Source organism: Babylonia areolata, chromosome 27 (assembly GCF_041734735.1).
Source record: "Babylonia areolata isolate BAREFJ2019XMU chromosome 27, ASM4173473v1, whole genome shotgun sequence".
NCBI classification, from domain to species: Eukaryota; Metazoa; Mollusca; class Gastropoda; order Neogastropoda; family Buccinidae; genus Babylonia; species Babylonia areolata.
The window spans coordinates 33119603-33143841 of record NC_134902.1 but is presented as its reverse complement, the minus strand read 5'-3'; the positions used below and the strand labels follow the sequence as shown (position 1 = coordinate 33143841).

At 43.9% G+C, this 24239-nt stretch overlaps 1 protein-coding gene across 1 annotated transcript; it reads left to right on the top strand.

The window, feature by feature from the left end:
- Positions 1-224: 224 nt before the first annotated feature.
- LOC143301400 (peroxisomal membrane protein 4-like) lies at positions 225-23973 on the top strand. Its single transcript, XM_076615649.1, has 4 exons — positions 225-359; positions 2318-2380; positions 6427-6625; positions 23221-23973. The coding sequence occupies exons 1-4, from the start codon at positions 262-264 to the stop codon at positions 23467-23469; spliced, it is 609 nt and encodes a 202-aa protein (XP_076471764.1). The 5' UTR covers positions 225-261; the 3' UTR covers positions 23470-23973.
- Positions 23974-24239: the final 266 nt, after the last annotated feature.

Here is a 24239-nt window from a genome sequence, read left to right as displayed (position 1 = left end):
GATATCAATGGTGCGTCAGTCAGTTCGACCGCGCAAGTGACGTCAGTGCGCAGATACTAATATAAAACTCGCGCTTCAGTTTCCATTCACATGAACTCTGATCACACCACCGCAGTTTTTATCATCGTTTCAAAGTCCGCCACACATCCCAGCTTCAAAAGCCAGTTGACAGTCGCCTGACTGTTTGCCAGTGTCCTTGACCTGTCACCTGTGACCAGCGACGCTCTTCAGACAGGAAGAAAGAAATCCACTTCTGGCACAATGGCGGAAGCCCTAGCAGCCGTAAATAAATTCTTGGCTTCCCCGGGACAACTGAAAAGTTTGTTGGCTGTCATCAAAGGATTACGAAATGGTGCAGTGTAAGTGCGCTCTTTTTTTCTTTTCTTTTTTTAAAGTTAGGTTTGCTTCCACCAGTGAAAGTATGGGAAGGGTTTCGGAAATTGATCGAAATTTAAAAGTGAAAGGAGACAGTGATGGGTCTGTTTTCGATGAATACTTTTGTCATGCCATGCCACGGCTGGTATCAAAGGTCGGAGTGACCATAAAGTGACAGTCATGGTATTGACTAATAACTAAATAAGTATAGATAATTTATTACCAAAGTTACTGGTGTTTCACCCCTCGCATACCTCTTATTTACAACTCTATTTTGGGTGGCTTTCGTCGTCGGCCTCCTTCCGTCTCGAGAGACGATGGCTGCACCAGAAATATAGTCACTGCCGGGCATTGCACTTCCTGCTGTGGCTGTGCAGACCGATGCTGGAGTGGTAATCTCTACTGCATGTGGGACAGATATAGGTAGATGATGCTTGGTTTACAGAGTTTGACTTGCGTGAGGCTCTTTTTCTCCTCAGCAAGTCAATGCTGAATTCGGCTTCTCTCTGCTTGTTTCACCCCTCTCTGAATGGCAGATTTCCCTGGTCCACGTGAGTCCGCAAGGCTTTCCCAGGACAGCACATCAATACCTGTATTTTTCAGGTCCCATTTGCATCTCTGAATCTTAGTCGGGGGCAGCCTTGGGGCCTAGATCCCTCTGATAGTTTGCCGTAAAGCGGATATGGAGTGACCTCTCAAGATGCAGGCCTGGGTAGATTGATATGGAGGACAAGCTGTTGCCCATGTAGCAAGTCCCCTCTCTCCTTGTCTCTTGTTGCCTCCAGGGGAAAAGCAGAAGCCAGTATGCCTGACACCAGGGACGACGCAGGAGCTGCCGGAAAGGAGACGGTTACAACTCAAGACCGCCTCAGGGACTCTGACTCCGGATTTTCTGTCAGGGTTTACTCCCTTAGCCTTTTCTTGGAGAAGATGTAGCCGCAAGGCAGTGGAGGTTTGAACTTGGAGTTGTCCTTCTCCAAGCCGAACAGCCTTCTGTGGCTAACAAGCTTCGTCTGCTCAGGTTTGAAATCGGAGTTTCCTTCTCCTAGATGAACTGCCTTCCTAGGCTAATGAGCTCCATCAACCCGGGGGTGGCTTTCACAATGGTGCATAATCACACATGTTTGCGGATTTCATTGAGAACATACACTGATGCCAGGAGTGAATAACATGCTTTATGGTAATGGGTATACACATATATCAAAATTATGTGTATACAGGGTATGCGGAGAACTAGAGTTGGGATGTGGCTTCTTGGGTTATCTATGTGTGTGGGGTTCTCTGTGTGTGTCTGTATGTATCAGATCTCTCTGTTTCGGTCTTTGTGTTTTATTGTTGTTGTTGGCTGTTTCAGGATGATTTCCCTGCTCATGTATACTTTCATCCATGCTTGAACAGGAAGCATTATAATTTCCTTTGCAGTGGTTGGCAACACAACAACAGCAACAAACACCCCCCCCCTCCACACACACACACATGTATAGGTTTACACACAAAAAATCCTCAACCACCCTTTTCTCTCTTCTTGTTCCACTATCTTCTACGCTCTCCCTCCCCCCTCTCCCCACCCCCAATTTTCATCTGATATCACCTGAATTGAAAAGATGTCAAATAGAAGACTAGTACTAGTACTATGTACTTCTACTACAACTGCTGTTTGCTGCTCGTCTGTCAGCACGATGAGGACCATCTTTGTCATCCTGGGGCTGGGGTTGTTGGGGTCAGTGTGTACCCAGATGGCTGGTTAGTCTTATCTGTACCCTGAAGGTTCTCTGGCAGCATGGACAGGGGATGGTGGGGGCAGTTGGAGGTTCCAACACTCAGGTTGCTACTACTACTATTGCTCTCGCTCACACATTTATAGATATATATATATATATGCATTTTCATTCATAATGTGTCTTATACTTTATTAATGTGTTTATTTTTATCTGTTATACAGATACGGAGCCAAAGTGCGCTTTCCACATGCACTGGTCATGACATTTCTCTTTAGGAATGGAAGGTGAGTTGTCAGGAAGATTTTTTTTTTTTAAACTGATAACAAGTGTAATCCAACACTGACAATTGAGTTCACATCTGTTCACAGCAACCATGACTGTGGCTGGTCAGAGACCCTACAAGTACAATGTGGTCTTTGCTGCAACACAAACATATATACCATACTGCACAAACCTACACTTACCACACCCACACACATCAGTTTCAATTTCAGGGAAGTGTCAAAGTATGAAGACTGATCAAAATACACCACACCACATAGCGTCCTCTTGAAAAGAAGAAAAAAAAAAGTGGGGAGAGATGCCTGACCTGTTCATTGACCCAACATGCTGGCGAAGAAGCCTTGAGAGGCTATGAAGTATCAACACTGCAGGCACTGTCTGTTTCTCCAGGATAGATTTTGAAAGGAAGCATAGAGTACAGCCTTGTCATATAGTCCCAAAGCTGAATTGATTTCCAAAGCAGCAGCATTGTCATTATCACCATATAATCTCATCATTTTGGAGCGGTGTGTGTGTGTGTGTGTGTGTGTGTGTGTGTGTGTACCGTCTCAAATCAAATCAGTCAAATCAAAAACGCTTTATTGATCCACATGGAAGTTAATTTGTGTTGCTGTGGCAAGGGGAGGCAGGGGAGGGTCACAGTCCTATGAGTGAGTGTATTGGTTGTTTTGATTGTGTGCGCAAATATCTCTCTCTCTCTCTCTCTCTCTCTCTCTCTCTCTCTCTCTCTCTCTCTCTCTCAGAGTGATATTTAGAGATTTTGTTTGTTTGTTGATGAAACGCTGTTAAGCAGAATGTTGCTTTGCACTAAAGGGGATTTAAGAATTAATCCCCGTCACCCCCTTGTCAATAGACCCTTACAGGTAATGACAATAAAAATGTCAAAGCGTCTCTCTCTCTCTCTCTCTCTCTCTCTCTCTCTCTCACTCACTCACTCACTCACACACACTCACACACACACACACACACACACACACACACACACACACACACACACACACACACACACACACACACAGACATGATCCCATCTGCAACAGTCTCTACAGAATTTGTAGAATCTGTTGGAAATAATCACTGCAAAACAGCAACAATGTAAACAGCAGTTGAACAGAAAGACACAAAAGCAACAATAAAAGAAAAGGGTTCATATTTTGTGATATTTACTATGATTATGACAGACATGATAATGACTTGCTTTTTTTTTCACTTTTTTTCCCCCTTGCATAAAAGGTTATATTTTCTTTTCAACATGGTCTCCATTACAATTTCACATGAAATTTCATACCAATAAAGCAAAATTGCAATTCACACCACCTTTAGCAATAGAGGCAGTACATACATACATACATACATACATACATATATATATATATATATATATATATATATGTGTGTGTGTGTGTGTGTGTGTGTGTGTATATATATATATATATATACGAGGTATATATATACGCTATCATTTACTGTTATTCAAGAACATGAACAACAAAGAAATAACGGTTCCACTTGGTTCACTTGATAGGATGATTGTCAAAGGAAGTAATCTTCCAGTTATGATTATTTACTGTTACATCCCCTTAGATAAGGCAGCAGCTTGCATCATCACTGTTCTCCAGGGGTTCAGCCATGAGCTGATTACAGTGTTTGCAGTAACAGAATATCACATTTAAATGCGATGAACTATTTTTTAACAATAGTATGAAATTAAAAGCTTTGACTGTCGAATACAACAGGTGAGATTCAACCATTTGGTAATAATTGATGTTGTGCTCATCTTCAAAACCACTTACATGTCACACTGAGTACGCCTTTGAAGATGAATCTGTTCAGCATTTATCAAGATTAGGTGGGGTTTTTTAGGGTGTGAAATAAGTGTGTTTGTAATCCTTTCTATAATCATTATTTGGGAATATGATGATACACATTTTAACAAATAAAATAGTATGGGGGGGGGGGGGGGGGGGGGTGAGGGGGGGGGGGTAACTGTGGCTAATTATGATTTCATGAAAATTACTTTCCTTGTCCATCTGTCAGAATTTGCATCATTGACACAATAATGTTTGGATTGATTATTTCTTTATTGAATAGCAGAACTACTATGACTGCATTTCAGTGTAACTGAATAAGTTAATAATGTGATTGGAATAAAGTGATGGCTTAAGCACACACACACACACACACACACACGTGACACACACATAAACACACATCTGTCTGTCTATCCTGTCTGTCTGCCTATTTGTGATTGAGTTTGAAATATAGTTATTTATGAAGTAAAACTGGTAGCATGTGTGTTGTGTTTGTGTGGGTGTGTGTCTCTGTATTCAGTGTATCAACATCTGTTTCTAACTTTCGTTATGTGTGTGTGTGACATGTTATTTTAAAGTACATTGAGAGGTTTGAAAGTGCAATATAAATGTGCTTACGCTTTTATTATCATATATTATTATCATTATTAACCCATTCAACTCAAGAGAGTTTACAGCCCTAGCCAGCTTCCCTGCCATACAAAATTGTAAACAAATGCAGCAGGAAATATATACAGAAATCACCTGTTTTTTCCCCCAACTAAACTGGAATGTGTTGACACAACAGAGAATACTGTAGAAGTTTGTTCCCTTTGCTTGCAGTTTTTTTTTAAACTGTAGGAGTGTGGAAACCATTCTGTTAAAAGAAACAACGTTTTGACACAAACAGCATTTGCTGGGGGCCCAAGGCTGAGTGAGGTTATATGCATACATGCATACACAGTGGAGTGTTGGCCTGGTGGTAACTGGTCTGCCTAGGAAGCGAGATAATCTGAGCGCGCTGGTTCAAATCCCACAGTTGCCAGTATTTTCTCCCCATCTACTTGACCTTGAATGGTGAGCTGGACGCCAGTCATATGGATGAGATAATAAACTGAGGTCCCATGTGTAGCATGCACTTAGCACACGTAAAAGAACCTATGACAGCAAAAGGGTTGTCCCAGGCAAAATTCTGAAAAAAAAAAATCCACTTCGATGGAAAAACTAATAAAATTGTAAGCAGGAATAAATATGAAAAAATGGGTAGCACTTTCAGTGTAGTAATGTGCTCTCCTTGGGGAGAGCAGCCCAAATTTCACACAGATAAATCTGTTGTGACAAAATGGTTATACAATAGAATACAATACAATACAATACACCTAAGCATGTGTGTGTGGTTCATCTGTCGGGATCGACGAGGACCATCTAGTCATCCTGGGGGTGGGTGGGTTGGGCTCTGTGGGTGCGCAGATGACTGGTCAAGCCAATCCGCACCCGGAAGGTTCTGACGCAGTGTGGACAGGGGATGGTGGTGGCTGTCAGGGACTTGCTGGCACTGCTTTTCCTGGCCTGTCTGCGTTGCTCTGCTGCAGTGATTCTGTTGGCCTCACAGGATTTGGCGCCTTTGTGGACAGCTGAACGCCACTTTGGTCTGTCCATTGTATTCAGCTCCCATGTGTCGTGGCTGATGTTGAAGGCCTTCAGAGAAGCTTTTAGAGTGTCTTTGAAGCGCTTCTTTTGGCCTCCAAGGGAGCGCTTGCCATGTTGGAGTTCGCTGTACAGCAGTTTCTTGGGGAGCCGGTGGTCTGGCATGCGAACTACATGGCCTGCCCAACGCAGCTGGGCCTGCCTCAAGATGGTGTAGATGCTGGGCAAGTTTGCACGAGTGAGCACCTCTGTGTCAGGGATCTTCTCTTGCCACTTTATGCCGAGAAGTTTTCTGAGGCTGGTGGTGTGGAAGTGGTTCAGCTTTCTGGCGTGGCGTTTGTAGACCGTCCATGATTCACATCCATATAAGCATACATAAACAATGAACACAGCCCCAGCACTCACTCTCTCTCTCACTCTCTCTCTCACACACACTCTCTCACTCTCTCTGTGTCTCTCTCTTCCTCTCTCTCTCTCTTCTCACTCTCTCTCTCTCTTTTCCTCACTCTCTCTCTCTCTGTCTCTCTCTCTTTCTCACTCTCTCTCTCTCTTTTCCTCACTCTCTCTCTCTGTCTGTCTCTCTTCCTCACACTCTCTCTCTCTCTCTGAAGTCTGCAGAGCAAAGCCCAGGCCATTATGGAGGCCACGGTGACCCACTCCAAGAACCTGGCCCAGTTTGTGTTCCTGTACAAGGGTCTGACGGCCCTCATGGCTCTGCTTCAGCCCCAACCTTCCCAGCTCCACTCCCCCCTGGCTGCCTTCATCGGGGGGTACCTCATCTTCGGCAAGTACAACAAAGTCAACGAGCAGGTCAGAGGAGTTGTTGTATTGTCTTAGCGTATACAGATATATATATACATGTTAAAATTGCATCATAATATGTACGTCATGGTGTGCTTGCATCATAATAGGTGCCAAAGAGTGACCCTGGTAACATGTAAACAACTTATCCCGTGAGGAAGGAACGTGATCGTTCCGAAAATTTGGAATATTTGACAGAGTGATGTATTTGTTCTTCTTTTTTGTTATCTCTCTCTCTCTCTCTCTCTCTATTTGTGTTTCTTTCTCATGTGCTGCTGTTTACCATCATGCACTAATGTATGTGCACATTATTATGTGTTATTATGTTTATTAAACGTGAATCAATTTTGTGATGATATTATTAGACGCTTAGAGCTGACTGTATGGGCATTCTGTGCCATATAAATACTATAGATTATTTTTTTTCTCTCTCTCTCTTGTATGCAATGGTTTGTTTAAAAACCAGTTTATTTTATTTTTATTAAAAAAAAAAAAAAAAGAAAAGATCTAAGGTGGAACAAGTAAACTGATCTCAGTTCTATAAATTCTGTTGTTGTTTTTGAAATGTTTGCGCTAGCATGATTGTAAAGAAATTTCATTCAAATTGCATTCAAATTGAAAACATCTCACAGAAATGCTATGAAACATATACAGATTTTTTTATTTATTTATTTTTTTTTTAATTTTTATTCCAAAATGGAGATAAACCAGTGTTAATTTTGAGGAAGTTTGATTTATATATATAGGCCATGATCTGTGAAGACACTCCCTGTGAATCTATCATCAAGGGCAGAGAAAGTGGACTTTTGTATTTTCCATGTTGCTTTTTGTTATAAATTATTTTCACAGAACAGTCAATCACACACTTTGTGTAACAGTATAGCATCGTTGTTCAGTTTCAGTAGCTCAAGGAGGCGTCACTGCGATCGGACATATCCATATACGCTACACCACATCTGCCAAGCAGATGCCTGACCAGCAGCGTAACCCAATGCACTTAGTCAGGCCTTGAGGTCGTTGTTCAGTGATCAAGAAATAAAATGAATAAATAAAAAAAAAAAGAAAAGAAAAGAAAAAAACTCCTTCAGATATGTCAGCTCCTCCTTTTGCTGACCACAGAGACGATTACTTTTCCGGTGTAGTTTTTGTGTTGAAAGTCGGTTCATCATTGGGAAGGAAGAGTGGGGGGAAAAAAAGCAAACATGGTTACTTCCCTTGCATTGTTCATTGACTGGGAGGGAACTGGGCAGGTCTTGTTTCAACTGACACGCAAACATGCGTATTTATCATCTTGTGGTAGGCATATATGTTGCACATATGCATACATGTGCACACACACACATGTATACACACACACACACACACACACGAACACACGCACACAAACACACACACACACACACACACGCATGCACACACAAACAGGTGTTGAAGAAATAGTTGTGGGTCCATAGAATACAGATCAGGGTGGAGTGTCTTGATTAGAGTTATCAATACTCCTTGAAAAGGATTGTTTTTGACTCAGTTGTGTAAACAAAGTGAGTCTATGTTTTAACCCGGTGTTTGATTGTCTCTGTGTGTGTGTGTGTGTGTGTCTGTGTGTCCGTGGTAAACTTTAACATTGACATTTTCTCTGCAAATACTTTGTCAGTTGACACCAAATTAGGTATAAAAATAGGAAAAATTCAGTTCTTTCCAGTCATCTTGTTTAAAACAATATTGCACCTCTGGGATGGGCAGAAGAAAAAAAAATGAAGCCTAATTATATGCAAACTGCATTTACTGTTATATTTATATTTTTTGTATTCTCTAAACTTGGCACTTTGATCTGATATTCTGACCCAACAACAAGAGCAGTCATTATTATCATTTTTTGCTCAAACAGGAACATTTGCTAAGCAAACGTTTTGGTGCAGATAGTAAAAAAGGCAAATTACTCTGTAATTAATGCTAGGGGACTTAATTTGCTTTAAACTGAACTTTCTCATCTTAAACATTACATTTTGAAATTATACTCAATACATAAAAAGCTTGGATTTTTTTTTTTTAAAGTGTATCACAAGTGAGTCTTGAAGGCCTTGCCTCTCTTGTTAGATATATCTTAACTCTCTCCATTCGAACGGTGAAAGAGACGACGTTAACAGCGTTTCACCCCAATTACCATCATCAAAATATTGCAAGCGGAAGGCTCTTATACTGAAGACGTGAATGTTGACAAAGTATACCACAATTCTGACGACAGAAGCTAAATGTTGGGTCATTCAGACACCTACTGGACATCCGAGGGGTCTGTGTAGAGGAGAAGAGAGGACTGGCCGTACTGAGTGAGTTAAAGGATGTGAGTAAGGGACTGTGTGACAGACTGACAAAGGCAGTGGAGTCCAGGTTATGTACAGCTGAAGAGCTAAAGGTTTGTATTTGTATTTCTTTTTATCACAACAGATTTCTCTGTGTGAAATTCAGGCTGCTCTCCCCCAGGGAGAGCGTGTCGCTACACTACAGTGCCACCCATTTAAAAAAATTTTTTTCCTGCATGCAGCTTTATTTGTTTTTCCTATCGATGTGGATTTTTCTACAGAATTTTGCCAGGAACAACCCTTTTGTTGCCGTGGGTTCTTTTACGTGCGCTAAGTGCATGCTGCACACGGGACCTCGGTTTATCGTCTCATCCGAATGACTAGTTATCTCCCCGGCTCCCCACCCCCAGCCTTTCTCTTTGTTGAATCTGAGTATGCAAAAGATTGTATCATCAGAGGAAGAGTGGAAAGACCTTGAACGAACGGGCCCATTTCCTTTAAAGGTTCGAAGTTTTCTGAGGAGCAGTTACAGAAATTATGTCAGAGCAAAGATGTGAGATCTTGTCCTTAGATTTTCTTCTGCTCAGCAGAAAGTCAGTATAATTCTTTTAAAAAGAGTTGTGCAATACTGAATGAATGATGAAAGATATAATTGTTCAGTACTGAGATTTAAGAATTTTGAATTTGTTGGAGAGGTTTGAGGTTTTTCCTTGGAAAGCCAGCAAGAAGGGAATTACAGTAGTCCAACTTGATAAAATACATGCACAAACTAATGTTTTTTGCGGCTTCTGTTATGAGGTATTTGCATATGAAGCTGATACATCTAAGTCTTGAGCCTTGTTGTTGCTGGTATATAGTAGTCCCAAACCTTGCAAAAGGATCTACATAGCAGCTGCAGCATTGTCATCCAGCATCAGCAAAAATACTGCCGCAGAAGTCTGTTCGTTCTTTAGTTTAACGTCTTTTCACTGTAAGTTATATTAGACAAAATGTCACTTACAGTGAAAAGACGTTAAACTAAAGAACGAACAGACTTTTGCGGCAGTATTTTTGCTGATGCTGGATGACAAAAGTCTGTGTGTGTTTGTGTGTGGGTGGCGTTGCGAACACATAACCTAAGTGTGAACATTTTTCATTTGCCCGATTTAATGCGTTGGCGTTGCCTTCATTGCTGTCCCATTGACATCAGCAGATGTCAAGGGATAGGTGAAGGTGAAGGCCGTACAAATGAAGTTCATTCATTGGAATATTCTTTCGTTTGTCCTAGAATCTGTGGCGTTTCATGCCCTGCTGTCTCATGGTGACCACTGATTTGGTTTCCCCTCCAGTCACTTCTGTTCCTGTTGTGAGTTTTGTGTCAAAGTGTCTGGTGTCGGCAGATTCATGGGAACTGTCGCTGGAGGGACGTGGTGGTGGTCATCACTCCAGGGGAGGCTCTGCTTGGCCTGGTTCCACAATGAAGAGATTATTGTCATCAGCTGGGGGCTTAGTGGTGTGCTGTGTCCTGTAATTGGTGACCCAGCAGGTCTCTTCCCGTTTGTGGCCTTCAGGTGATCTGACATTGATTCTTTGTGGACTGGCAGTGTTTTGTGGAGTGGTGTCCTAGTGGTAACTTGCCTGACTAGACTATTAAGAGAGTGCAAGGGTTCGAGTCCCATATAACATTCTTTGGACCAGGATTTTTACTCCCCTTCCTTCCCTCCGCTAGAGCCTCAGAGGTGGTCTGGATGCTAGTCATTTGGATGAGACAATAAACCAAGGTCCCGTGTTCAGCGTGCACTTAGTACACGTTAAAGAACCAGTGGCAACAAAAATGTTGTTCCTGGCAAAATTCTGTAGATAAATTCACTTTGATGATTAAACAGGTCCGCTTGCAGACATAGGGTGGTGCTGCATTGTGGCTATACGCTCTCCTCATTGAGAGCAGCCCCTATTTTTCACAGAGCAATCTTTTGTGACAAAAAAAGTAATACCAATACCATGTTTTATGATACAACAGTGTGCGGGTGTGGCTGCGTGTTGTGGGATTTGTGACAAGCAGGACAAGGGTGATGGCACTGAAATAGTGGTGAAGATGGAAGCAAAAAAAACAACCAACAACAACAAAACTATGATAGTGATAATCTTGATGATTGTATGAATTATGTGATCACCTGCTTCAACACATGCATACATACTTTTTATCCTGAATTACATTATTGTTAACTTCATTTTTAAACAAATAATCAACTCAAAAGGGCGATGGCTTTTAAGACATGCCCCAAAGACGGAGGAGACAGACCATTCATTGCCTCCACCTCCACCACCACACCACACCACCCGCACCCCCTGCCGGAATTTATCAAGCGCAGGTATTCCATCACCTGTCCACTTTAGGCACACGGGTATTCCATTGCCAGGCAAAGTGAAGCAGAGGAATTCCATCACCTGGCTTTGACTGTTTGCGTGGTGGGTTTGGTTGGCATTGCCCGTTGATAAAGAGAAGATTTGCACAATCAGGCTGCAGATAAGAATTTGCTGACAGTGGAGGTTCGCTTGCTAATGTGGTCCTTTGCTCCCTGTCGCATTCTTTACGTCAGCAGTGAATGGTGTAAGGTGGTGCTGGTGTGAAAGGGGAGACCAGCAATTGAGGGGGAGGGGGAAGGCGGGGGGGAACGAGGTGGCACCCAGACTGTTTATGTGTACACGGGGCAACCAGAGAACTTAACGAAGGAAATGTGATCAGGATTTATTTCTTTTTCTTTTTCCTCCAGATCTCACTTAAATTAAAAAAAACAAAACAACAACAACAGAGAATAAGGAGGTTGCTCACTGTGAAACGAGGTCGAGGGTGTGTGTGTTTGTCTCCAGTGGGGTTTTTTTTTTTTTATAGACAAAATGTAAGGGCAAAAATGCATGTCTCTCTTTCTCTCTCTCCCCTCTTGTGAAAGAGAAGTAGTAACAGAACAAATGGCCAGCATGAGCCTGTAGTTTTGAATGTAGTAATTGAAATAAAGAATCATTGCCATTCTCCTTATCTCACTCTCTTCCTCTCTCTCTCTCTCTTTTCTTTTTTTTTTTTTTGTCTCAACAGAAAGAGAGGTTTCTTTTAAATGAAATCATTGGTGTTTCGAAATTATGATTGTGCTTGAATTTCGTCGAGAGGGATCCTTTTTCAAGGAACACCCAAACATCAACTCCACTTATTCTTACTGATCAAAGTTGAGCCAAAATGCACAGAATGCACACACCATGAGTTGCTGTGGAAAGGGGCATAATTGTTGATTTACTTGTAATTTTAAAAATCATTTTTGTTAAATAATTTTTATCTAGAAAAAACAACAAACAAACAAACAAAAAAAATTTAAAAAATTGAGGCCTGAACTTTTCACCAGAAAGTAAATGCGATTTCGCAGCTTTTATTTTTCGCATTAAGTTTACGTAAAGTCTAAACTTTTTTTTTTTTTTTCTTTCTTTTTTGCTATGAAATGAATGCACCAGTTCTGATTTCCAAGATTACTTGACACCCTTCTCCCTCTCAGCTGGCTCATCTGTACCCCCACCCCCACCCCACCCCCTTCCTTTATTCCCCCGAAACCACCCCACCCACCCCACCTCCTCTCAACTTCCAAACCACCCTCTCCACTTTCACGTCACTTCACCCCGGCTCATGTCAGGAGCACAGCGATAACACCCCCCCCACCCACCCCCCCTCCCCACCATTCCTCGCCTCAAACCCTCACCTCCACCCCACGACAGTTGAAGGGAGGCAACCCTCTAACAACGCTGCCCCAGCCGTGTAGTTGCAAGTGGGGCGCATGGCCTCCCTTTGTCCGCCGACGACGGACGGACAGACGGTGATTTACTGACGCGCCGTTCAGTTGCAGGTGGCGAAACTTTTACCTGGGCTCGCCTTGCAACCCTGGCCTCGCCCAGAAAAACAAAAACAAAAGCAAAAAAAAAACCGACCCCTCACCCACGTCCCCACGTCTCATCTCCCCTCCACCACCCCCCTCCCCCCTTTGGCCCGCCCCCCCGCCACACACACACACACCCTGGCCCTTTTCGTATTCATGTGCACACATAAATCTGTAAAGGATCCTGACGGGATTAGGCCCTAGGAGCTGTTCTTGGGGTGTCTCCTCATTCTCGAAAGGGATGGCCGGGGATGGGAGGGGGTGCATTTGGGGAAGGGGGTAAGGTGCGCGCGCGCGCGCGCGCGCGCGCGTGTGTGTGTGTGTGTGTGTGTGAGGGGGTAGGGGTGGTTCTGGGCAGCCGGGGATTTTGGTGAGAGGCCGGGTGGACTTTGGGGGGCGGGGTGGGGGGGGGGGATTGGGGTGTGTGGGTTGAGAGGGGGGGGGGGCCCTTGGGGTGTGTGGGTTGAGAGGTGGGATAGGGGATTTGGAGGGAGGACGGAGTTGGGTGGGAGGGGGGGGGGAGGAGGGGGCAGAAGAATTTTAGTCTTGACTCGTGGCTGAGTTATGGGGTCTGCCCGTTGACGAGGTCGGGGTCGGGGTCGCCCCTGAGTGACGTGAGGGTGTGGAGAGGGTTTGGGGGTGGGGGTGGGGATGTATGTGCGCGTGTGTGTGGTGTAGTGGGGGATGGAGGGGGGGGGTGCGAAAGAAGGGGTGCTGCTGCTTTAATTGTGGCTGTTGTGCGTCCTAGAGCCCTCACCCACGTTCCTCCCCCGTACCCCTCTGCCCCAACCCTGAGTCTCGTACCGGTATGCTCCAGTCCTGACTCTCATACCGGTATGCTCCAGTCCTGACTCTCATACCGGTATGGTTCCCCAGTGTCACAAAGACGAGGAGACGAGGAAGAAAGAGAATAGGAAGAGGACCAGCATGAGGAGGAGGAGGAGGTCACTTTCGGATGTTGGGTGGGAGGATGGGAGGGGTGGGTGTGAGGGCAGGGTGTGTGAGTGGGGGTGGGGGGGAGGGGGTGGGGGGTGGATGGGAGCCGGTGATGGGACAGTCGAGTACGTCATGCTGTTGAGTTCGTTAATTAATTTTTTTATTTTTTATTTTTATTTTTTTTATAGTCTGTTCATCTAAGGTAATGCTGTTGACTTTTTTTTCAGAAAATCGTGTGATATGAACGTGAATTATTTTTTTCTCTTCCTTCTCTCTCCCTCTGTTACTCTCCCATTTCCCCATCTCTTTATTCATTTATTATGTTAAAGGAAGGGGAGGGGGGGTGGAAGCTTCAGACAGACAGGCAGATAAAGAGGGGGGTGGGGGACGTGGGAGAAAGAGAGGAAAGAAGTGGGAAACAGGGGGAAGAGAGAAAGAGAGGAAGGAAGTGGGAAACAGGGGGTAGAGAGAGAGGAAAGAAGTGGGAAACAGGGGGTAGAGAGAAAGAGAGGAAAGAAGTGGGAAACAGGGAGTAGAGAGAAAGAGAGGAAAGAAGTGGGAAACAGGGAGTAGAGAGAAAGAGAGGAAAGAAGTGGGAAACAGGGAGGAGAGAGAAAGAGAGGAAAGAAGTGGGAAACAGGGAGTAGAGGGAAAGAGAGGAGAGAAGTGGGAAACAGGGAGTAGAGAGAAAGAGAAGAAAGAAGTGGGAAACAGGGGGTAGAGAGAAAGAGAGGAAAGAAGTGGGAAACAGGGGGTAGAGAGAAAGAGAGGAAAGAAGTGGGAAACAGGGCGTAGAGGGAAAGAGAGGAGAGAAGTGGGAAACAGGGAGTAGAGAGAAAGAGAGGAAAGAAGTGGGAAACAGGGGGTAGAGAGAAAGAGAGGAAAGAAGTGGGAAACAGGGGGTAGAGAGAAAGAGAGGAAAGAAGTGGGAAACAGGGAGTAGAGAGAAAGAGAGGAAAGAAGTGGGAAACAGGGGGTAGAGAGAAAGAGAGGAAAGAAGTGGGAAACAGGGAGTAGAGAGAGAGGAAAAAAGTGGGAAACAGGGAGTAGAGAGAAAGAGAGGAAAGAAGTGGGAAACAGGGGGTAGAGAGAAAGAGAGGAAAGAAGTGGGAAACAGGGAGTAGAGAGAAAGAGAGGAAAGAAGTGGGAAACGGGAAGAGAGAGGAAAGAAGTGGGAAACAGGGGAAGAGAGAGGAAAGAAGTGGGAAACAGGGAGTTGAGAGAAAGAGAGGAAAGAAGTGGGAAACAGGGCGTAGAGAGAGGAAAAAAGTGGGAAACAGGGGAAGAGAGAGGAAAGAAGTGGGAAACAGGGGGAAGAGATAGGAAAGTGGGAAACAGGGAGTAGAGAGAAAGAGAGGAAAGAAGTGGGAAACAGGGGGTAGAGAGAGGAAAGAAGTGGGAAACAGGGGGAAGAGAGAGGAAAGAAGTGGGTAACAGGGAGTAGAGAGAAAGAGAGGGAAGCAGTGGGAAACAGGGAGTAGAGAGAGGAAAGAAGTGGGAAACAGGGGGAAGAGAGAGGAAAGAAGTGGGTAACAGGGAGTAGAGAGAAAGAGAGGAAAGAAGTGGGAAACAGGGAGTAGAGAGAGGAAAGAAGTGGGAAACAGGGGGAAGAGAGAGGAAAGAAGTGGGAAACAGGGAGTAGAGAGAAAGAGAGGAAAGAAGTGGGAAACAGGGAGTAGAGAGAAGGAGAGGAAAGAAGTGGGAAACAGGGGGTAGAGAGAAAGAGAGGAAAGAAGTGGGAAACAGGGAGTAGAGAGAAAGAGAGGAAAGAAGTGGGAAACAGGGGGTAGAGAGAGGAAAGAAGTGGGAAACAGGGGGTAGAGAGAAGGAGAGGAAAGAAGTGGGAAACAGGGAGTAGAGAGAAAGAGAGGAAAGAAGTGGGAAACAGGGGGTAGAGAGAAGGAGAGGAAAGAAGTGGGAAACAGGGGGTAGAGAGAAAAAGAGGAAAGAAGTGGGAAACGGAGTAGAGAGAAAGAGAGGAAATAAGTGGGAAACAGGGAGTAGAGAGAGGAAAGAAGTGGGAAACAGGGGGTAGAGAGAGGAAAGAAGTGGGAAACAGGGGGTAGAGAGAGGAAAGAAGTGGGAAACAGGGGGTAGAGAAAGAGGAAAGAAGTGGGAAACAGGGAGGAGAGAGAAAGAGAGGAAAGAAGTGGGAAACAGGGGGAAACAGGGGGAAGAGAGAGGAAAGAAATGGGAAACAGGGAGTTGAGAGAAAGAGAGGAAAGAAGTGGGAAACAGGGAGGAGAGAGAAAGAGAGGAAAGAAGTGGGAAACAGGGAGTAGAGAAAGAGGAAAGCAGTGGGAAACAGGGAGGAAAGAGAAAGAGAGGAAAGAAGTGGGAAACAGGGGGTAGAGAGAGGAAAGAAGTGGGAAACAGGGTGTAGAGAGAGAGGAAAGAAGTGGGAAACAGGGGGAAGAGAGAGAGGAAAGAAGTGGGAAATAGGGAGTAGAGAGAAAGAGAGGAAAGAAGTGGGAAACGGGGGGTAGAGAGAGGAAAGAAGTGGGAAACAGGGGGAAGAGAGAGAGGAAAGAAGTGGGAAACAGGGAGTAGAGAGAAAGAGAGGAAAGAAGTGGGAAACAGGGGGTAGAGAGAGGAAAGAAGTGGGAAACAGGGTGTAGAGAGAGGAAAGAAGTGGGAAACAGGGAGTAGAGAGAAAGAGAGGAAAGAAGTGGGAAACAGGGCGTAGAGAGAAAGAGAGGAAAGAAGTGGGAAACAGGGGGTAGAGAGAGGAAAGAAGTGGGAAACAGGGTGTAGAGAGAGGAAAGAAGTGGGAAACAGGGAGTAGAGAGAAAGAGAGGAAAGAAGTGGGAAACAGGGAGTAGAGAGAAAGAGAGGAAAGAAGTGGGAAACAGGGTGTAGAGAGAGGAAAGAAGTGGGAAACAGGGAGTAGAGAGAAAGAGAGGAAAGAAGTGGGAAGCAGGGAGTAGAGAGAGGAAAGAAGTGGGAAACAGGGGGTAGAGAGAGGAAAGAAGTGGGAAACAGGGAGTAGAGAGAAAGAGAGGAAAGCAGTGGGAAACAGGGAGTAGAGAGAAAGAGAGGAAAGCAGTGGGAAACAGGGAGTAGAGAGAAAGAGAGGAAAGAAGTGGGAAACAGGGAGTAGAGAGAAAGAGAGGAAAGAAGTGGGAAACAGGGAGTAGAGAGAAAGAGAGGAAAGAAGTGGGAAACAGGGAGTAGAGAGAAAGAGAGGAAAGAAGTGGGAAACAGGGGAAGAGAGAGGAAAGAAGTGGGAAACAGGGGAAGATAGAGGAAAGCAGTGGGGCACACACGCACGCAAAGTGACTTTAAAATGTGTGTGCTGAAAATGTGAACATAGAATGTGTCAATCATTATATTGTTACAAAAAATATTCTTGAGGCCCCTGCATTGTAAATTCCGTTGGTAACCAGTGTGTTGTAATAACTGCACTCTGTAATGTCAACCCATTGCAATGTAATTGAATCCCACTCATATATCAATGCGCTGATGATTTGAAATCTTTGTTTTTTTGCCCACAACATGTGTATTCGCACCCTTCTCTCTTGATTTTTCACCCTATATGTGTTCATGTGTATGTGCGTTTTCTTAAAGAAAAAAAGGTGAATGTGCACCCTTACCTCGTATATCCTTAAATTGAATAAAACAATTAAAAAAAAAAAGAAGAAAAAAAAAAGAGAGAATGATCACTTTCCTTCTTGTGAACAAGCCCAATGCACGCAGCTTTAGATGTACTATTTGCAAGGCGCTTGGCGTCAGTGTGCGCATAGGTTGATAGAAGGAACAGAGAAACCAACTCGTTAATGTCCAGCTTAAAACGGTTTCTCTGCAGGCCTACCGCTTAAAGCCTGAACCGGACTATAAATGGCGGGCGATTTGAATCAAGCCAGTTTCTCACCAGAGTCTGACACTGTGACGTCGGTGAAGGTTTATTCAAAATAAAAGCCTAATAAAGCTACGGTTTGGCTTCATTTATGGCAGAGAGCGAGATTTGCCTAGCAGCTTCCAATCTTAAAACAAAACAGCAACAACAAAAACAGACAAGAGAGGCAAGGCCTTCAAGACTCACTTGTGATACACTTAAAAAAATAAAAATAAAAAAATCCAAGCTTTTTATGTATTGAGTATAATGTCAAAATGTAATGTTTAAGATGAGAAAGATCAGTTTAAAGCAAATTAAGTCCCCTAGCATTAATTACAGAGTAATTTCCCTTTTTTACTATCTGCACCAAAACGTTTGCAAAATAAATAAAACTTCCATGCTTAGCAAAAGAAGTTCCTGTCTGAACAAAAAATGATAATAATGACTGTGCTCTTGTTGTTGGGTCAGAATATCAGATCAAAGTGCCAAGTTTAGAGAATACAAAAAATATTAATATAACAGTAAATGCAGGCTTCATTTTTTTTTGTTTTTTTTTTGTGCCCATTCCAGAGGTGCAATATTGTTTTAAACAAGATGACTGGAAAGAACTGAATTTTTCCTATTTTTATGCCTAATTTGGTGTCAACTGACAAAAGTATTTGCAGAGAAAATGTCAATGTTAAAGTTTACCACACACACACACACACACACACCAAACACCGGGTTAAAACATAGACTCACATTGTTTACACAAGTGAGTCAAAAACACACAAAAAAAACTTCAATTGTGCGCGAGATGACGGGGGGCGCCAAGCACCAATGGCTTAACGCTGTCTGCCTCTGTCTTGTGCCACAAGGAAAGAATGTTAATTTATTCAGTCATTGTTTAACCCTTCTGGTGACGGGCGCGTTAGCCTAATGGTTAGAGTTCGATTCCCGGTTTCGGCATACCTGGTGGGTTAATGGTGGAGATGTTTCCGATCTCCAAGGGCACGTGATTATGTACAGACCCGAACCCCTTTCATGTGTATACGCACACGAAAGGTCTAATACGCACGTTAAAGATCCTGGATAAGTGTATATCCATATCAGCGTTCGGTGGGTTATGGAAACAATAACATATTCAGCATACACTGCCCCGAAAACGGAGTATGGCTGCCTACATGGCGGGGTGAAAACGGTCATACAAAGTCCAATCTCACATACGAGTGAACGAACGTAGGAGTTGCAGCCCACGATCGGAGAAGAATGCGAAAAGATCCCTACTGATTTCATTTCATTTTCATAAAAGCAAGGCTCAGACAGGCAGGCGTGAGTATTTTTTGAGACAAATTGGGAAAATATTTTATTCATGAGATAGCATCAAGTTGAAGACTGACAATATTAAGCAGAGCATGAGAAGAGAGAAAGGCTTGTCGGCATGCAGATCTGTGATAGCCAGAATTCGTTTTTGTTAGGGAAAAAAATCTGTTCGCTATTACTTCTACAGTTGCTGCAACTATTTACTGTTACTGATCAGCTACTGCCAGTTTTGATTTGTTCGGTGTTAACATCGAAGACGAAGACTTCGCAGCAAAGAATGATGCCCAGTTCAGAGAGACACAAGAATGCTCATGCACGGCACAGGAGATGATTATCCTCAACAAAATTTATTCTGTGACGAAGTAGTTACTATGGAAAATGGGGAGCAGCTTTCATGACCCCCCACCCCCACCCCCAACCCACCTCCGCACACACACACACCCACTCCCCTGCGCTCCCTCCCTCCTCCCCTGCTATAAAATTACAGATTATTCTTATCTTATGGAGGTTAGTAGCCTAAGGCACACATTTTGGATGGAATCCGTATTTAGACAAACTTCCAGACATTAATTTTTTTTTTTTTTTTTTTTTTTTTTAGTGTTAAAGGTTAAGGTTTAAGATCCTGTATCCCTTGATGGCCCTCTAGGGCTCGGCATAGGAAGGCGGGGCCCAGTCCTCTCCTTCCGCCGTTTGAACCCTCCCCAGCCGCTCAGGTACCCATCCACACCTGGGTGGAGTGAAGAAATCGGGAGTAAAAATGTCTTTCCCCAAGGACAGCACCAAGCCAGCCGAAATGCGGCCTCGACTCCTGATCACTGTTGGACACTGGATCAGAAGTCCAACGCCTAACCGAATTTGTCATGGCGCCTTGAAAAAAAACAACCCCAAAAACAAAAACATTCGCCCATTTCTCTCTGTCTGTCTGTCTCTGTCTTCTTAATCTGTCCATCATTCTTGTTTGCTTTAATCCTTTCTTTCGGTTCCAGTTGTTTTTTTTTTCCTACTTCTCTCTCTCTCTCTCTCTCTGTTTCCCTCCCTCTTCTTTCAGTCTTTCCATCATTCTTGTTTGCTTTAATCCTTTCTTTCGGTTCCGGTTTTGGTTTGTTTTTTTTTTTTCCCTACTTCTTCCTTTAAACACATTTTGTTTTTCAAACGCCGTACCAGCAGTCGGGAAGTCAGGAAGCAAGCAGGGACAGGAGCAGTGTGATTGTGAGAAAATTAATGATAAAGCAACAGCCCGTCACCAACTTGCCGTCCGCGTGGGACTTGAATTAACTGTAAACTGGCGTAGTGAACATGCAGCACACTAGTAGCATTATTGTGGGTTTGTGCGAGGCGCTTCTTTCTGTGTTATTGTTATTATTATTGACTCACTTGGGTAAACAAAGTGAGTCTATGTTTTAACCCGGTGTTCGGTTGTCTGTGTGTGTGTGTGTGTGTGTCTGTGTGTCCGTGGTAAACTTTTACATTGACATTTTCTCTGCAAATACTTTGTCAGTTGACACCAAATTTGGCATAAAAATAGGAAAAATTCAGTTCTTTCCAGTCATCTTGTTTAAAACAATATTGCACCTCTGGGATGGGCACAAAAAAATAATAAAAGAAGCCTAATTATATGCAAACTGCATTAACTGTTATATTTATATTTTTTATATTCTCTAAACTTGGCACTCTGACCTGTTATTCTGACCCAACAACAAGAGGAGTCATTATTATCATTTTTTGTTCAAACAGGAACTTCTTTTGCTAAGCATGGAAGTTTTATTTATTTTGCAAACGTTTTGGTGCATAGTAAAAAAGGGAAATCACTCTGTAACTAATGCTACGGGACTTATTTATCACAAGTGAATCTTGAAGGCCTTGCCTCTCTTGTTATTATTTGTAGTAGTAGTAGTAGTATTGTTGTTGTTGTTATTAATTGATTTTTAACAGTAGATGTGGAAGGTGACATAATGTCAAGACGCTCATCTGCCAGTATAGTCCGCCCTTTCTCCCAAGTTTGACTGGAAAATCAAACTGAGTGTCAAGTCATTCGGATGAGACGATAAACCGGGGGTCCTGTGACACACTTTTTCGACAGTAAAAACAAATCAAACTGCACGCAGGAAAAAATTTATAATAAAAAAAGAAAAAAAGGTGGCGCTATAGTGTAGCAGCGCGTTCTCCCTGGGGAGAGCAGCCCGAATTTCACACAGAGAAAACTGTTGTGATAAAAAGAAATACAAATACACTTGGCGCACTGAAAAAGAACCCATGGCAACGAGAGTGTTGTTCTTCTGTAAACGAAATCCACTCTGATAGGTACACACACACACGTATGTATATATATATATATATATATATATATATATTTATATATAAGGTTATGCTGCTGGTCAGGCATCTGCCTGTCAGATGTGGTGTAGCGTATATGGATGTGTCCGAACGCAGTGACTCCTCCATGAGTTACTGAAACTGAGAAACTGAGTAGATGTGGTGTATCATATATGGATCAGTCTGCACACATCGTCACCTCCTTCAAACTAAACCGGGCGAAGTAACAGCACGTCAGAAGTGACAGTGATCAGAGAGGGGAAAGGAGTTAAACGGAAGGTACCTTCAGTGTCACAGGAACAAACCTAGACACTTCCTCAACAATAAATACATAAATATATAAAAAGAATAAATGAATGAATAATACGATTTTTCTAAATGGGAAGCCCCGGGCTTGGCCTTATACTGATCAAATGATCGAGAGAGTAGGTATGTCACTTGGGCAAGACTGCTACTACTACACTCAAAATTCTAGCCCTGATCGTCGAGACAGCAGTTGCATCCTCTGCCCTGGGGGCTGTATTCTGCGGGTAAATGTGTACCTGCGGGCAAATCTACCTGAGGCAAGGCAAACTGGCCGAGGGTAAGCTGTATCCGGTATTCAGGAACATTCGAGTCTACCCGCGGTTCTCCAAAAACCCAAATTTGCCCGAACCGGTAACCAGCCAAGGGTGACTGCCCGCGAAGCAGAAGTAAATATGGCGGATCCACTTGAAGCGTGGTTTTTGGTTTGGGGAAAACAGAACTTTGCTGATATAGCCTGTGTTTTGCTCACTCTCTCGACAATAATCTGGACCGTTGTGCGGTGAGAAATAAAGAAATAAAAGAGCATGCGCAGACGGGAATCATCAGGATTAAAATAATAATAATAATAATAATAATAAATTATAGACGATGGGTTAGCTGCCTGAGTGCATCACGCGTGTCTTGAACACGAAGTTAGCTTAACTTTTAAGGTAAACTGTACCAGTGGGTCCCTGCCATGCCAAGTGTAGTAAACTTGCCTTGAATTAAGGCAAAATGAAGTTTGTATTGAATACGGCCCCAGTCGGGTGGGACACAACTGAAATGAAGTTTGTATTCAATACGGCCCCACCGATGGTCCCAAGTCGGGCCAGACACAACTGAAATGAAGTTTGTATTGAATACGGCCCCACAGATAGTCCATAGTCGCGCCAGACACAACTGAAATGAAGTTTATATTGAATACGGCCCCACAGATAGTCCATAGTCGCGCCAGACACAACTGAAATGAAGTTTGTATTGAATACGGCCCCACAGATGGTCCCTTGTCGGGCCAGACACAACTGAAATGAAGTTTGTATTGAATACAGCCCCACCGATGGTCCCATGTCGGGTGGGACACAACTGAAATGAAGTTTGTATTGAATACGGCCCCACAGATGGTCCCATGTCGGGTGGGCTACAACTGAAATGAAGTTTGTATTGAATACGGCCCCACCGATGGTCGCTAGTCGGGCCGGCCACAACTGAAATGAAGTTTGTATTCAATACGGCCCCACCGATGGTCGCTAGTCGGGCCAGACACAACTGAAATGAAGTTTGTATTGAATACAGCCCCACCGATGGTCCCATGTCGGGCCGGCCACAACTGAAATGAAGTCTGTATTGAATACAGCCCCACCGATGGTCCCTTGTCGGGCCGGACACAACTGAAATAAAGTTTGTATTGAATACGGCCCCACAGATGGTCCCTAGTCGGGCCAGACACAACTGAAATGAAGTTTGTATTGAATACGGCTCCACGGATGGTCCCTGGTCGGGCCGGCCACAACTGAAATGAAGTTTGTATTGAATACGGCCCCACCGATGGTCCTTAGTCGGGCCGGACACAACTGAAATGAAGTTTGTATTGAATACGGCCCCACAGATGGTCCTCAGTCGGGCCAGACACAACTGAAATGAAGTTTGTATTGAATACGGCCCCACCGATGGTCCCTAGTCGGGTGGGACACGACTATCGCACTATCACACTACTATCGCATAGCCACGGACGTGTTTCAGATCAACCTGTACGTCATGTCCCGCACGGTGTACGCCCTGGCGCGGCTGGCGGTGAAGCGGGGCTACGTGTCGGAGCCGCGGGGCCCCGCCTTCCCCTGGTTCGCCGCCGTGGTGTGGGGCCTGGTGCTGTGGCTGTTCGAGTACGAGGGCGACACCTTGCAGCCGTCCCTGCGCTCCTCCATGACCTACCTCTACCACGACAGCAACGTGTGGACCTCGCTCAAGAACTTCCTCTGGCACAACAAATGAAAAGGAGTGGGTCTGGGTGGGTGCTAGTATTTCGGATGGATGAATGAATGAATGAAAGAACTGGATTGATTAAAAAGAGAATGGTGGTCTGGGTGCTAGTCCTTTGGATGAATGAATGATTTAAAAAAAAAAAATAAAGAATGGTGGTCTGAGTGCCAGTTATTCGGATTATTATATAGGGCGCGTTGAATTTCCACACTAACAAGACGGATGATATGATATACCGGGTCCTGTGGTGTGAACATGCACTTTGCGTTACGTGAAATAACTCAACAAAAGGGTGGTTGTCGCCCTGGGAAGAAAAAAAAAACACCCAAAAAACAAAAAACTGTAGAAAAAAATTCCACTTTGGCATACTAATAGACATAAAAAATAATAATAATAAAAAAAAGGACAAGGTATGGCAGGCATTGCAATGTGGTGATGCGATCTTTCCCTTGTGGAGTGCAGCCCTGATTTTCACACACAGAAAACTGTTGTGACCAAAAAAAACAACAACAAAAACCCCCACTAATAATACAATAAAGATGGTAAAGTGCGAAGTGAAGGGGTGGTTGGTGGGTGATGTTGGATGTAGAAAGAGGGTTCTGGTTAGGGGTGGAGTTTGGTGGTGGTGGATAGTTAGGTTGAAAACGTGGGTGGTGAGACACAAGTGAGTGTATGTGTATTGTGTGTGTGTGTGTGTGTGTGTGTGTGTGTGTGTGTGACCTGTGGGTAGAGAGAGAGAGATGGAGGGAGAGATTTTGTACGTGTGTCAGTTATTGTGTGTG

What these genes read in the sequence shown, in the direction of transcription:
- LOC143301400 (XM_076615649.1), top strand. Translation starts at nt 262, where the DNA reads ATGGCGGAAGCCCTAGCAGCCGTAAATAAATTCTTGGCTTCCCCGGGA. An exon ending in GGATTACGAAATGGTGCAGT is followed by an intron (nt 360 to 2,317) that starts GTAAGTGCGCTC and finishes TCTGTTATACAG; the next exon opens with ATACGGAGCCAAAGTGCGCT. An exon ending in ACAACAAAGTCAACGAGCAG is followed by an intron (nt 6,626 to 23,220) that starts GTCAGAGGAGTT and finishes GACGTGTTTCAG; the next exon opens with ATCAACCTGTACGTCATGTC.